The 15424-nt window shown below is 39.0% G+C and overlaps 1 protein-coding gene across 2 annotated transcripts; it reads left to right on the forward strand.

Moving 5' to 3' along the window:
• The first annotated feature begins 38 nt into the window (after positions 1 to 38).
• Positions 39 to 15424, forward strand: LOC137293544 (F-box only protein 11-like). Of its 2 annotated transcripts, none has more exons than XM_067824168.1 (18): positions 39 to 261; positions 909 to 1106; positions 2747 to 2891; positions 4917 to 5046; positions 5334 to 5414; positions 5653 to 5895; positions 6573 to 6684; positions 6820 to 6926; positions 7417 to 7554; positions 7973 to 8190; positions 9205 to 9290; positions 10141 to 10235; positions 10651 to 10773; positions 11096 to 11181; positions 11679 to 11899; positions 13034 to 13252; positions 14183 to 14291; positions 14596 to 15424. In XM_067824168.1, the coding sequence occupies exons 1-18, from the start codon at positions 165 to 167 to the stop codon at positions 14822 to 14824; spliced, it is 2637 nt and encodes an 878-aa protein (XP_067680269.1). In that variant the 5' UTR covers positions 39 to 164; the 3' UTR covers positions 14825 to 15424. The 2 variants fall into 2 exon arrangements, with proteins under 2 accessions (XP_067680269.1, XP_067680270.1); XM_067824169.1 differs by having other exon boundaries at positions 68 to 261; positions 2750 to 2891.

Genomic DNA, 15424 nt, shown 5'->3' on the forward strand with positions numbered 1-15424 from the left:
GAAATTGTGATTGGACAACGGTATCACGTGGGCCCAACGGGTCGGTTTCATTCGCTTTCGGCCCTGTGTGATAAAATAGAACAATTCAATATGGCTTCTCATGGATGATTCTTTCTTTTCAACTGGAATCTATTTAAACAATATAAACTGTAAATCAGCTTATTATGTCCAACCCTTCGGTCCGTTCCACTAGGCTTAATGCCAGGAAGCGCCGAAAGAAGGCCAAATCGAAGCCAGTGCAACGGAAACGACGAAGTGCTGGTACGTAATGTTTGCTGTCTGAAAGTCATTGTCACAGTCTCGCATTTCTGAGTGTCTCCATGGACTTTTAGGCAGACGTCTTTATTGACGTTAGCTCTCTGATTTTCCGCAACATTTGATGCACCTAGTGTCATTCTAGCCCTACATGAATGGTATGAGAAGCCTCGAATGGAAATTTATCATATTACTTTGTATCACGAATTTAGCAGCATCTACACAATCGTTTTTATTCTGAAAGATCAACCTTTTGACCCCATCAATTCATTCGGGAACAAATTTATTGCTTCTAAGTCTTGGTTGTACAGCATGGTTTAAATTTTGAATGTGCATATCACACAAGCTGAAGGTACATTTTCCTGCAATCAAGATAATAATCTATTTTGAAGAAAGTCTCACTTTGCAAATCATATGCAACCAAACCCATACCATGTACGCTAGATTTTCTGATATTTATGACGTTACACTATAAAACATCACCTTTGCATGGCATTTGATGAGGAGGAAGAGCGTGCTACAGATAATTCATGAGAAACCTCAATATTGATTATTACAACTACTAGTATGCATGGAGAATCCATGATCTCATCATTGTCTCTGCTGAGTTGGCAAATAGTTACGTGAGGGATTTCTTTATTACCAATTTGCAGACACAGACATTCTGGAAGAAGCTCAGGAGATTCAAGCAGGACCAAGTGGAAGTAACAGCAATGGTGGCAAATACAACTTACGTCGAAGACGTGCTACTGATTTACAGACAAAGGAAGAAAAGAAGGAAACTAAGCCAGTTGTTCCAGTTAAACGACGACGGAAATTAGCAGCAGTAAATCCTGCACTTGTTCCCACTGGTGAGTATTGTTTATAATTTATCATGATAGTCATCGTGAGGAGTTTGCATGGATTTATTTGGAAGTTGTTGCCCATAATTTTGTTGACAGACTCACCTTATCGAATTTGTTTGCATAATGTTAAGGCAGGATCCTGTATCTCTCCTAAATTTTAACAATGAGGAAACATTGCACTGGCATTTTGGAAGTCTTTCAGAAGGTTAAACTGCTATTAAAGAAACATGTTAAAACTCATTGTTATCAGATGAGGAATGTATATTCAGGTGAAATTATTTGATTAGAATAACATTTGCAGGGTGATACAGGCGGAACTCTTTCAGAAATTAGTATTTCATCTAACGCCTCTTTTTCACTTGGGTTGGGAGGAGCCAGGAATCAGTTATGATGCAAAGAGTGCGCCTCCAGTAAACAAAATTGTTTTGAAGTCTCCTAATATGAGACCAGGAAAATTTAGGACATTTACTGACATTTCTCATCTCCAGTCGTTGCTGAGATGCCTGCAATGTTTAGTAGATATTTTTTGGCAAATATTTGCTGACATCATAATACCCTTAGTGTACTTGTGGTATTCTTTCAGCTAACAAGTTGCATACTACAAGTATGAATATGCTAAGCCCCTCCTTTTGTTTTTGTTTTATTAGCTGACACTAAGAGCAACATGTGTTGACATCTATATCAAGGTTGTCATCATGGTTGTATAAGAAAAGACTTCCTTGTACACTGTTTCATTAATACAGCCGAGACAGCCAAGAGCTTGACTCAGTTCACTTCACTGCACAGATTTGAAAAAAAAAAAAAATTCAAAAGTATGACCGAGTTCTCATATACTTCATACTGAACAGGAACAGTTTTTTTATGGATAGACTTCTTTGTTGAAATGGATGCAACATTTCTGTATAGATACTAATGTCGTTTCAAGCAACTGAAAGAGTTACTTAATGCTAGTTAGTTTTTTGTGTTTTCTGTGTTTTCAGGTTCAAGCATCATTTTAAACATTTGTATGCAACAATTTACACTAATTATTCTCCATGTTCCCCCAAAGCAGCGGGGCAGTGTGGTGGGGTAGCCTTGTGGTGAAACTTAAGACCCGGATTTGATCCCCCACATGAGTACATGTGTAGCCCATTTCTGGTGTCCATGAATGTAACATTACAGGAATATTGCTAAACTAGACTTGCTCATCCTAACGGGGCTGCCAGGTTAAAACCATGAATGTACCAGTGCTTGTTGTGTGACACAACATAATAGAGCATGTGGTACATACCAGTTAACAATGTTGATAGCAGACACCGTTAGGATGTGGGACATTGTTCAGAAACCTAATCACTGATGTGTCGAGTTCAGATTCAGTTATTTACAAACCACAGCCATAGGTTGCAGTCATGATGATAATAATCAGTCAGACGAAAAACAGTTGGCAGAAATAAACTGGGTGGTCAGCCTTTGTGTTGATGTGCCCAAGTATTTGGGCCTATGTTTGTGCAGTCAACCACTGGCTCACCTGACCCAGGGGAATGTTGGAAGACATGTGGTTGTGGTACATTCTGAATGTGAATTATGACATTTGTTCAGGTGATTGCAGTGATTACGTTTCGGTATTACTAATGTTGATTATTAATCCCAATCCTTCTGTGCACCAGGAGGTGTGGGAGCCAAATACCTACAGGAGGATTTGCCTGATGAAGTATTATTGAAGATATTCTCCTATCTGCTGGAGCTGGACCTATGTGTGGCAGCACAGGTGTGTCGTCGCTTCAGGGACATTGCCAATGATCTGGAACTTTGGTGAGTATCTTTAGATAGAGTATGTTGTGTGTTCTAGCTATGCTGCAAGGTAGACTATTCTTAACCATAAGGGATCAGACTTGTGAAGATTTGGTCAGTTCAGGCTCTCTGACTTGGTTGACACATGTACAGTCAAGTCTCATCTATCCAACACTTGCAATAGGGTATTCCTTTACCTGCAATACACAAATTTATTGTGAAATTAGCAGTATAGTGTGATCGAGTCCACCATGTTTGTACTTCACCCTCAATAGGCTTGCACCAACGACGAACTGCTCTCTGATTGGTCAAAAATAAAACACCAGTATTATTTTCATTTCGTGGTGTGATATATTGTGTTGGTGCAGAATACCCTATTGCCTCTGAGAGGTTATAGAACGATAGCGGAATATCTAGCGATTACACAAAGGTAATCGGGTGTTTTAAGTAAAATGTGTAGTATTTTTTCTCCGAGAGGCGATGATTTTCAAAGGCAGGTTATTGGCGTACAAATGAAAAAGTTCTCTTTTCTCAAGTTCCAAGCGAAGTTACTCGGTACATAGTGCACCGATTTTGATAATTTGGATTTATTCGAAATGGAATTTATCTGACTTTATTTCATGAAGATTTCATGATTGCGGCTATGTATTTCATAATTTCCCACCCAGAATTCGCCCATAATCGAGAGTGGGGTGTTTGACAACTTTGTGCGCTTTACATCCCTTTCTTTCTTTATATGTATATGGATATCAGTGTAGGCTTGTTGGAAACAGGGTGTTTTATTTTCAGCAATACAAGCCCCTGTGTGACACACCACTTAAATGTGTTTGATGTTAGTGACCTCGACATTAATCCAACACTCTCCTTACTCTGAGATATTTCTCTGCACCCACAGATGTCAGATAGACGACACCGTATAAATGTCATCGTATCCCTGTTCCGTATATCGATTGTTATGCTGTTGATCACTTTATTTCCTAGTTCAGGCTGGATTCCATACAGGCTGCTGATATATAGGTGGAATATTGCTGAGTGCGGCATTAAACAACATACCAGCAACACATAAGGGACCCTAGATAATGTTCATGAAAATGAAATGATTTTCTGTAAATAACTTAGCTTTGAATGGTACTGTTTTGCTTTTGTTTGTTGTACCACCTACATAGTAATATGGAATTTCATGTCCATCCATTCTTTCAGTTGTAAACTGGATGTCTGTCATCAAATTATTTATGTTAAAAAAAATGTTGTTATTCATTTCAAATAACAGATGCAGCATTTTTTAAATTTAGTAATAAAAGAAGACAAAATCCATGCAACAATGCCAAATTTTAGCTAGTGCAGCTTTACCCATGTGTAGTCCCAAAGCTTTCAAAGCCACTTTAGCGCTACACACCTTTTTAATTGTAAATTGTAATATATTTGTTTTATTTTGGCTAAATATTAGTACAATCGCTAATGGCTGAAGGGATGGTATAAATCCAGGTAGAGTCCATGCAGATAGCCAAAGTACTGGCCCCATGGTCCCTAGAAAGGTGATCTACTTTCAGTTGTTGGTTATCCTCAGTATCTCTTATATTGTATTGTCCTAATTTGAAATCCTATGTTAGAGATATGTGCTAGGTTTATTTCTTATTACTGTGATATACTAGTTGCTTTTATTGTTCTTTATCAGCATCTTTTTAGAATTTGTGCATTTGTCTTGAATTTATAATCATTGTGAGTCACGATGTGGCTGAGATACTGCCACTGTATGTATGTATTCAACAGCATCTCTTCGTCCATACGTCCTGTTTCTTGTTAACTTGATATCTCATGAACTGTTGTACCCAATGTCTTCAAATTTGGCTAACAGCCTACATTGGGGGAGTATACAGATGCCAATTGATTTGGCTGACCTTGACCTTATTTTCAAGGTCACCCCGACCCACTGACCACTCTTCAAACTCTTGTTAATGTGATATCTCATGAACTGTTTTACCTAATGTCATCAAATTTAGTGACAGCCTATTTGCAGTTGCTTTATATTGAGTGTTTTTTTTTCAGGAAAAACTTATACCAGGATGTCTTTGAGTATGATAATCCCTTGCTCAACCCTGAACCGAGAGTCTTCAAGTTCATCAACCCAACTGATTCTGAGTTTGAAAACTCATGGAGAGAAAGCTTTAAACAACTGGTCAGTAGTCATCAAACGCTTATGCCAGTATACTGTTGCTGTATACATGTAGGTGTTATGTAGATGGACTTCTGAGAGGATTGTTATGTTTTGGAAAAGTGGCAAGAGTCAGTCTGGGAACCTGTATTCAGTTTGTTAGCTATTTTGATGACTAGTTTTTGTTTTCACCTGGATCTGATAATGTATAATAAAGAAAATCCAAAAATACCAGTACCTTGAGCATGTACTTGTTGCATGGATATGTCTGTTTTATAAATATCCTGTTATAACGTATTTTGGTTTCACAGTATCGAGGCTTCCATGTACGACCTGGTTATGCGTCACTTTACAACCCACGGGGAAAACGGTTAAAAGGAAGAAATCTCATGGTGAGTACACCTGGTCTAAAACAACCAAGGAGAAATATAACATTGGAATTATATTACCTACAGCTGAATCTTAATCTCTGCTTTATAGTGTGGTCAGGATGGTGGTTTTATACTAAAAGCGTGAGGACATGTCATGTGGGGAAATAATTACACCATAATAGATTTTTTTGTGTTGTTTGTGATGAGAATGTTGTGTTCTCACTGCTGAAAGGATGTTGTATTTGTTTGTCTGTTTCAGTGTTTTGAATGTATAGAGCAGGCATACAGCTATGTGGACACAGAGGAGGTGGAGAACCCTCTCATTTTCGTCCACTCTGGTCTGTATCAGGGGGAGTTCCTCCTCATTGATATCTCAGTGTCAATCATTGGAGCTGCTCCGGGGAACGTTATGGATCATGTGATAATCGAGCGGGAAAGTGAATCAACTGTCATGTTTGTTGATGGTGCTAAGGGAGCGTATCTGGGATACCTCACATTGAAGGTTAGTGAGAATCTGGACACTGTGAAACTCTGTGTTATAGATTGGATTTGAAAGTCCATGTCCCTATTATGACCCTTCTGTTTACACTACAGGATTTAGTAGTGGTATTTACATACTGTGAAGACTTCACTTTAGACTGCTTTTGATCTGTATGTTTTATGTTTCAATCCTCCAGAGCTTTCTTGGCAAAATTGTGTTAGTATTACATTTCAGTAGAGTTAGTGCTGACATCACTTGCAGAATACGGTTTTAATCAGGTTACATATTGATTTACAGAAAACTTGCCCTATTTTGGAACACAAAGAAGACAAAACATGACACTACATATTGGCAAATTCTGTAGTTCCCAGTTGTAATAATTCATGTGACTTTTAGGTCTGGATTAATGATGTTCCAATGCAGTTGGTATAGGAAGTATTTATTGCTGTTTCTGTATTCTGAACCTCCTCCAAAGGCTTTACACACCACAAAGAACAGGAGAGAGTAAAATTCCGTTCAAGGGGAAGTAATTTGGATTATCTCCCCTTAGAAATAACAAACAGCTCCTCCTGAAAACAGTTACAGACTGTGTGGTGAATGCAAATATTCCTGTTTGTAATTTACGTGAGGTAATTAAGTCTGATTCATGTAATCTTTTCGGGCTGTAGATTTAACTGTACCTAATAATTGGCTTCCAGTTCACACCTGACATCACCTCATCAGTACCCCACCATCGGCATTACTCACTGGAGATAGCAGAGAACTGTACTCCCACTGTTGACCACTGTCGCATCAAGAGCACATCTGTTGGTAAGGGAACCTTTTATAGTATTTTGTCGAAAGTGTCAGCGCAAGGATGTTGAAAGCATGTTTTCTGTTTGAGGAAGTAAATGGTGCCATTGCTTGAAACAGGTTGTAAGAATAATGTGGTGTTGTCACTTCCAGTGGGAGCTGCAGTTTGTGTGTCAGGATCTGGGTCGGACCCTACAATCAAACACTGTTTAATCAAGGACTGTGAGAATGTTGGCCTCTACATCACAGACTATGCCCAGGTGAGTGCACTTTATGAGTGAACCACAACTTGCTTGTGGCAGGCTGATAGTGTGAGTGTGTGATCTGAATGAAGTGCCTTGTCATAGCTCAACAGCATTTCACAGACAAACGTTTTCAAGATGCTATGAAACATGTTTCAAACAGTGGAAACCGTGGAGCAGTTTATGAGTCGGTCAAAAAACTGCTTGAAGCAAAAATAAAAACCAAGAATAAATGGTACGTTCTTGTTAGCTGCAAACTATGATTGTAGTCTGTAAATTACTATGTCTAAACCTGTGATAGATATTATGAGACATGATCCACAAGTTAAGTCTCTCTTATTACCAGCAGAATATCATGTCACCTGTTTTCGCCCCAAATCTTCACAACACTTCCATGTACATTGAGTTTTTACTTTGCCCAGAATACAAAAGAAGATCTGTAGATTGTTTTGAGGTTTGTGAAAGTGTGTTTACAAGCCAGTTTATAGTAACTCATGTCATTTTGTAGGGTGTTTATGAGGACAATGAGATCAGTGGGAATGCACTGGCTGGTATATGGGTTAAGAACCATTCCAACCCCATCATGCGCAGAAACCACATACATCATGGGCGGGATGTCGGAGTCTTTACCTTTGATAATGGCTTGGTAAGTACTGGCAAATGACTTCCTTCCAATCAGAGGTCTTTTTCTCTTCGTAAATATTTGTTTTTTGACATATGAGCCGGGACTGGGATAGAGAACTTTGACAATGGGCCATTTTCAGGATTATTAGCCTATTTCTGAATTTAGAATGGGCTGCTGCCCTTGTATCAGTAGTGAACTTCAAAATGTATAAGGGCCATTTTTTTTTATTCTAATGTGCAAATGGTCATGGCCCCTGCCTTTCCCAGTCCCTGTATGAGTTTGTAGACATAAGGTGGCAGTCAACTTTTGTTCTAATTTAATTTGAGCAGTTGTGGGAGATAATAGGTAGAGTTTTAGAATATTCTCAAAACACGTTTCTCATTGTGTCTTAGTTTGTTCACCCAGCCACTCACTCACCTACTCTAAACTTTCTGTACAGGGCTACTTTGATTCCTGTGATATCCACAACAACCGCATTGCTGGCTTTGAGGTGAAGGCAGGAGCCAACCCCACTGTTGTACGCTGTGAGATCCATCATGGCCAAACTGGGGGCATCTATGTTCATGAGAATGGCAGGGGGCAGTTCATAGAGAACAAAATACACTCCAACAACTTCGCTGGAGTTTGGATTACATCCAACAGTGATCCTACAATAAGGTAATGCTTTCCAGGGGATGATAGGCCTAGTAGGGCTTATATTGTCTGTATAGTGGTAAATGTGGTGGTAACTTTTCATGATGTGCCTTCCATGTTCATGTTATCTATTATACTTATCTGAATCTTATAGACAAAGTTTATGGATAAGAACTTTCTTTTTTCATGAGTGTGATGTTTCTATACATATTCTTGTACTGTTGTCAAGCGCAAACAAAACAAATATCTGTTTCGAAAAGTCTCGCGAAACAGAAAAGTTATTATCCATAATGTTTGTCTGTATTGTACATGACAACTTCTAAAATGTCACTAAGAGAACTCTCAATCTAAAGAAAAAAACAAGCCAGCAACAGTTCTGAGATAATCATAATAGTCAGTTTGGTTTTAATGACAGACAGGTTAGTGGTATTTGTATCTTTTGTTCCACTTTTAGCCAGGTATGTGGATGAAATTGGGTCTGTTTCTGCTGTGCAGTGTTAACTGTGGAGGATTATGTTCTACCTGTATGTGTGTCAGTGTTGGTAATGTTAGAAATATTCGAAGGTCGGGACAGTATTGCAGTATTTACAATAACAGTAGAATAAATGTTTTTAAGGTCAAGAGATATTGCTTTATTGCTCACCTGTGGAAGATACTTCAGTGTAATATTTTTTTGTCAGTATTACACTAGTGTAATACTGCTAGACATGTGATGTCATAGTGGTCTTCACTTGTGATGTCACAATACTGATAAATCTGTCACAATCGTGTTAGACCTTGTTTGACTCACGGAAAGTTGCAAGTCATCACACTATATGCAATTTTGCACAGAAGCAAGTTAAATCATGTGATGAATCATATAAAATCACTTCAGACTTTCTTCCCGCTTTGTCACATGAGGCTGTGTGTGGAGCCTAATAAGAACTTTGTACCAAGCTACAACCTTCTGATTAAAAGCACTTTTGACACAAAGCTAGACTGGGGCAGGTGAGGTACAGTGCTTTTTGTGTGTGCTATAACAGTCTATTTCTTTTTCAGAAAAAATGAAATCTACAATGGGCATCAGGGTGGTGTGTACATATTTGGGGATGGACGAGGGCTTATAGAACACAATAATATTTATGGTAAGTTGACAGAAATTTATCATGCACTTGAAAAAAAATTCTAAGATGCTTCGGTGAAAGATCAAAGGCAACGAGAGTAATTTATCAGTTGATGTTATGCTCATTTTGCATTGCGTCACAATGCCTTGGTGTCACTGTGCCATTCTAGTCCTTGCCGTCATAATCGAACACGTTTGCTGTATGTCAAAATGAAACAGACGTCTCAGTGCATGTCAGTTGCCATCACCTCGTTCAGCCTGTTACAGTAAACTACTCTGTTCCCTAGTCTGCAGTTGCGTCATTGAGCTAACATCACTGGTGGAAACATTTTGTTTATGTTTTCCAATAGATAAAATGTCTCATAGTTTGACTCACAAAATGTTCAAGTCTCACAGTAACATTCGCAATGTTTACATTCCCACAATGCATTCATGGAATGTCCTTTGACTAGTCAGGTTCATCTGTATGTACTAATTTACACTTCCGTTGGTAGTGGAAATGCAACATTCATATTGCCCCATATGATCTACATTAACACAGATGTATCTAAAATAGTTCGGAGAAGATGTTTTAGCTGGAATATAACTTGTCATGAAAATGTTTAGCATCTGTTTTTTCTGGTAACGTTTGTCAGCAAACCCGTGAAAGGAACAGCGCATCAGTTAGCCCTGTGCGAGGATTCTTAATTTAGGTCAACAACAGCGTTGCTTGTTTTCTGTGTTTGATTAATTGAAATTATCCTTAGAAAGTATTGAATATGGAATCTTAGACAAGACGTAAAGTTCATTCTACCCCAATGTGTTTTGCACTAAACTATAGTTTTGCCCTTAACTGTTATAATTAAAGCACGAGGACGGTAATTTTGTTTTAGGCAATGCTCTGGCTGGTATCCAGATTCGAACTAACAGCAACCCAATTGTGAGGCACAATAAGATTCATCATGGCCAGCATGGTGGAATATATGTGGTAAGTAATCTGCTTTTGGGTGTGTGAAAAAGGGGAATGAAAAAAGGATCTCAGTGGCAGTGGCCCTCTTTAAAATGATATATTAGCGCAAAGACTTCATTATGGTGTTCATCCCAGTCCTTTCAAGACTTATTAAATATATTCAGGACAATATATGAGACTTAAAAAATGTGGAATTTTTATACTATTAAAGTAAAGGAATGTTTACTACAGTATATTGTATTCTCATGATCCTTTCTAAACCAGATTTTTAAATCCATTGTCACTGTTCAAAGTCAAGAGGAGTCCTTGAGTTTTCTGCAACAGTAACATAAATGATGGACCCATAGATATTAATAATGACCCTTTGGCACTGTTCCATATTATTTAACGTTGCTTGTTTATGTATTTGCTGATTGTTGACTTCTATTACCAGCATGAGAAAGGTCAAGGTCTGATCGAGGAGAATGAGGTGTATGCCAACACTTTGGCTGGTGTGTGGATAACAACAGGTAGTACACCTGTGCTGCGTCGCAACAGAATACACAGTGGAAAACAGGTGTGCTGTTATTACTTCTTTCATGATTGCAGATTTTGATAATTTTCACAAGGTTGACATTTATGATAGGTATTCAGACTCTGCTGGTGTGAGACTATTAAAACCGAGTTGGGACCAGGGACATTTCTTTCGGACTGCCACATTTACTCTTTGATGGCATTTAAGTGGATTAGTGAAAATAATTGTTTTTCACCCTGTCCCAAACCCAGGGTAACGTTTTTAGACATCTTGCATTATTTCTGGACTGTACATATGTAATGCTACTCTAATCTCTCTTGTCGATGTTGACATTAAACCCCTCCATCTTGTCACTATGTTCTAGGTTGGAGTATACTTCTATGACAATGGCCATGGTGTCTTGGAGGATAATGATATCTTCAACCATTTGTACTCTGGGGTACAGATAAGGTTTGTTCTTAGCTGTACATTGAATCAGCCACTTTTTCTTTGTCATTGCCAATGAAAATCTTTGTCCAAACCAGACAGACCTGTGAAGATTTGGGTCAGAATTGATCCTCAGTAACCCATGCTTGTCTTAAGAGTTGCTGACTTGGAGGACACAAGTCATCATATCCCAACTGATTGATTGATGCTCATGCTATTGACCACTGGATTGTCTGGTCCAGACTCCATTATATACAGACTGCCACCATACAGCTGGAATATTGTTGAGTGCAGCATAAACCTAAGCTCACTTACCCAGAAGTGAGCAGTGTTTGTTCTATCTTGGATCGCATGATCATGTCATGATCATAGTTGACATATTCGGGATTAGTTGATTTTGGTTTAATGAGAAATTTTGTGAAGCACTGAAGAAGCGATTGAGTTTTCACATCATTATACATGTCTTGTGTTTGTGTGATAAGTTTATTTATGCATACATTTTACGTGAATTGACTTTATAGAACTGGGAGTAACCCATTGATCCGTCGCAACAAGATTTGGGGAGGACAAAATGGTGGCATCTTGGTGTACAACAGTGGACTGGGGATGATAGAGAACAATGAGATCTTTGACAATGCCATGGCAGGTATCTGGATCAAGACCGACAGCAACCCTGTGCTACGTCACAACAAGATACATGATGGCCGAGATGGAGGAATCTGTATCTTTAATGGAGGGAAAGGTAACCTTACTGTTTTCTCGGTACCCTCCAGTTCATGGATATTCTAGGGGCTTGTATATTTAGTATTTTGAATGCCTGGTCAATTTTTGTTATTTTCAGGGCATTATAACTTGTTCATTGGTAACGAAGGGGCCATGGGTTGATGTACCCTTGATGTTTATGTTATGTTTATAAACAAACATTGAGGGTACATCAACCCATGGGCCCTGGGGGACCAGTGAACAGCGTATTTATCTTACCGAACACCTTGAGGTTAATTCTGAAGTGTTTGATGCTTGGGTATCAGAACATACACCTCACCCAACCTGTGTGAATCAAACGATTTGAATCTTCCATCTTGCAATTTTTCCCTCAGGTATTGTATTGTGTAATTCCCCCAGTGTAATTCCCCTTCTTAACATTCACATGGATGAAATTTAAATGTTTTGTCAAAATTTATGTATTTGCCATTGCTAGATTTTGCAGACGATACAAGAAAAACAGATTTAGAGTTCTCCCGTCTACTGATTTGTATTCGAAAAACATTGATAATTTCTGTGCATCATATGTGATTCAGTATTATCAAATAAATACTACCACCAAGTACCAAATGAGTTGCCATTGTCAGTGAGACCTCCCACTTGTGAGAGGGGTACACTGAAAATAATAGAAGCACTTAGTCAATCAGAAAACAACATTTATGTGTGAGGTAAGATAATGTCAGATGTTATCTTTTGAACTTTTACATAATACTAAACTCACTCATATTCTTTGATAGAGGTAGTAGCTTAGAGTAGCCTGGTTAGCAGTCTCTTGATGATGCAACTTTAAACCCATATTTTGGTATATTGTGTCCAGTTTTAGTATCCCCTTCAATGAAGTTCCCATAACAGGGACATTCAGACCATTGTGTTTAACAATATTACAGTTATATCTGTTTACTATTGGAGGGAAGTCTGAAGTGAATGTTTCCACTTTCCATTGAAACCAGACCATGGGTATATGCAGACAAGCCTTGAAACATAAATGAGGTGAACGAAGACTCAAACCCTCAGACAAGGGAAGTAACTCAAAATGTAGGGCCTAAGACCACCGTGCAACCTGTGCCTTCCTTTATTATGTCACCACAATGAATAACAACCTTTTTGTTGGCAGGCATCTTGGAAGAGAATGACATTTTCCGCAATGCCCAGGCTGGCGTCCTCATCAGTACGCAGAGTCATCCTATCTTGCGGAGAAATCGTATCTTTGACGGGCAGGCAGCTGGTGTCGAGATAACAAATAATGCCACGGCCACATTGGAAGAGAACAAGATCTTTAACAATAAATTTGGAGGCCTGTGTCTTGCCAGTGGTGTCAACCCCAAACTGAAAGGTAAAGAAGTCTGTGTTTGATACAACATGGCTCAAGTCTGATAGCTCATCAGTCTCAAATGAAGTGTATTTGCCACATAAACAACCTCTAGGTTGATTACTCTTCAATCCTTACATATTGCCCCCAGAGAAGAACATAGATTTTCATGTCAGTCTGAAAATTATTTTACTGAAAACCGCAGTGCAGGAGGAGTGAACATGCTTAGTCATAATGGGCATGTAAATCATCAGTTTATTGACAAATATTTCCAGGTGTGTCCTTTTTTCTTCACTGCCCTATTTGGTTACCATGGTAAATGTTACAGGTTAAGTTGACCTTAATAGCAGAAAGGTCAAAGTGTCCTTTTCTAACTTAGGTGTCAGTTTGGATTAATGTTAATACTCCCACCAGCCAAACCCAGATACTGGACTTGCCTATTAGTGGTTGAAGGAACACTGTGTTTGAATCTTTCAAAAGTATTTCTAGTGGAATTCAGAGGAATGATCTATATTATTACTTTGTTTATTCAGTGTATTATTTTGGGGATTCCATGCTCTTCAGAATTCAACCTCTAAAGATCTGGGATAGATAAGGTCTTCAGCAACCCATGCTTGCCACAAAAGGCAACTATGCTTTTCGTAAGAGGGGGGTCAGACATGCTGATTTGGTTGACACATCATCGGTTCCCGGGCCGTGCAGATCAATGCTCATGCTGTTGATCACCGGATTGTCTGTTCCAGATTCGATTATTTACAGACCGCTGCCATATAGCTGGAATATTGCTGAATGCAGTGTAAAACTAAACTCACTCTTCAGAATTCAGTAGCATATAAATTTGCTCCACAGTAATCCATAAGGGTGCCTAATTGAATGGGATTGATGATTATGTGTTATGTTGCATATCAAATCATAGGTTGTGTGCTCTTTTTTCATATGTGGTATGTGCTTCAGACAATAACATCAACGGCAACCATAACATGGTGGAGAAAGCTGTTGGTGCTGGACAGTGTCTCTACAAGATCTCCAGCTATACAAGCTTTCCCATGCATGACTTCTACAGGTAAAGTTTTGTTGGTTCTGACTCCTTCTCTGATCTGTATTAATCAGTATTAAGTTCGTATTACTACCACTTTGATTTCTTTGGGTAACAACCAAGTACAGTTAAAAGAAAATCTAATTGTTTTTTGTGTGTTGTAGGGACAAATGTCCATGGTCATAAAGACCCTTCAGACCTTCATGATCTGATGTTTGTCTTCAAGGGAAGGGTTGAAGTTTTAGAACGTAAGTCATTCTTGTCAACATTGATGAAAGGGTTAGTAGCATGTGATGTTGATCTTTCATGAAGTATTTGCCTTGTATTGCAGATGTCGGACATGTAACACAACAGAGAGGAATGCTATCTGTGTGAACTGTATCAAAACCTGCCATGCTGGTCATGAGGTAGAGTTTATACGACACGACCGCTTTTTCTGTGACTGTGGAGCAGGGACCCTGAATAACCAGTGTCAGCTTCAGGGGGAGCCCACGCAGGACACAGACACTCTCTATGACTCGGCCGCACCCATGGAGTCACACACACTTCGAGTGAATTGATGTGGGTCCCCTGCTGGGCTGGTTATCACTTTCCTGCCGCTGTGTGGCGGATTGGGTCCCATTCTTAGGGAGTCACATCCAGGGTAGCTCCTTGCAAGCTTGGAAGTCGTCACAAGGATTGTTGTCAAGATGATACCATGCCTTGAAGGTGTGTTCCTTGCCCTAATCTGCCTTCTGAAGGTTTTTTGGGCATTACAGCATAGGAGCACAGTATGTGTCGACATCGTTGAGGCAGCCGGTGTCTCACAGAGAACATTGTGAGGTGATCCTTGGTATGGCTAATGGAAGAGAGGGCATATACTCTGTCCTAGCTAGAAGCTCAACAACTCTGACTATGCAGTCAGATGTATCATTGAATGAACCTACGCCTATATTCATGGCCTTTTTAATGATGTCCAAAACATATGCATCAAAATCTGCAACCAAAGACTTGTTTTGTATATATATCTACAATATTTATGCTTGAATGTGCTGTTTTATGTTACCGAATGACTGTAAATACTGATCTGTAGAGTTTTGTTGTCCCCTCTGTTGTGATGATACCAAGTCTGTTAAACATGACCGTTACCTCAGTTCTTCCACACAATTCAGGCCAGTCAG

Source organism: Haliotis asinina, chromosome 8, assembly GCF_037392515.1.
Source record: "Haliotis asinina isolate JCU_RB_2024 chromosome 8, JCU_Hal_asi_v2, whole genome shotgun sequence".
NCBI classification, from domain to species: Eukaryota; Metazoa; Mollusca; class Gastropoda; order Lepetellida; family Haliotidae; genus Haliotis; species Haliotis asinina.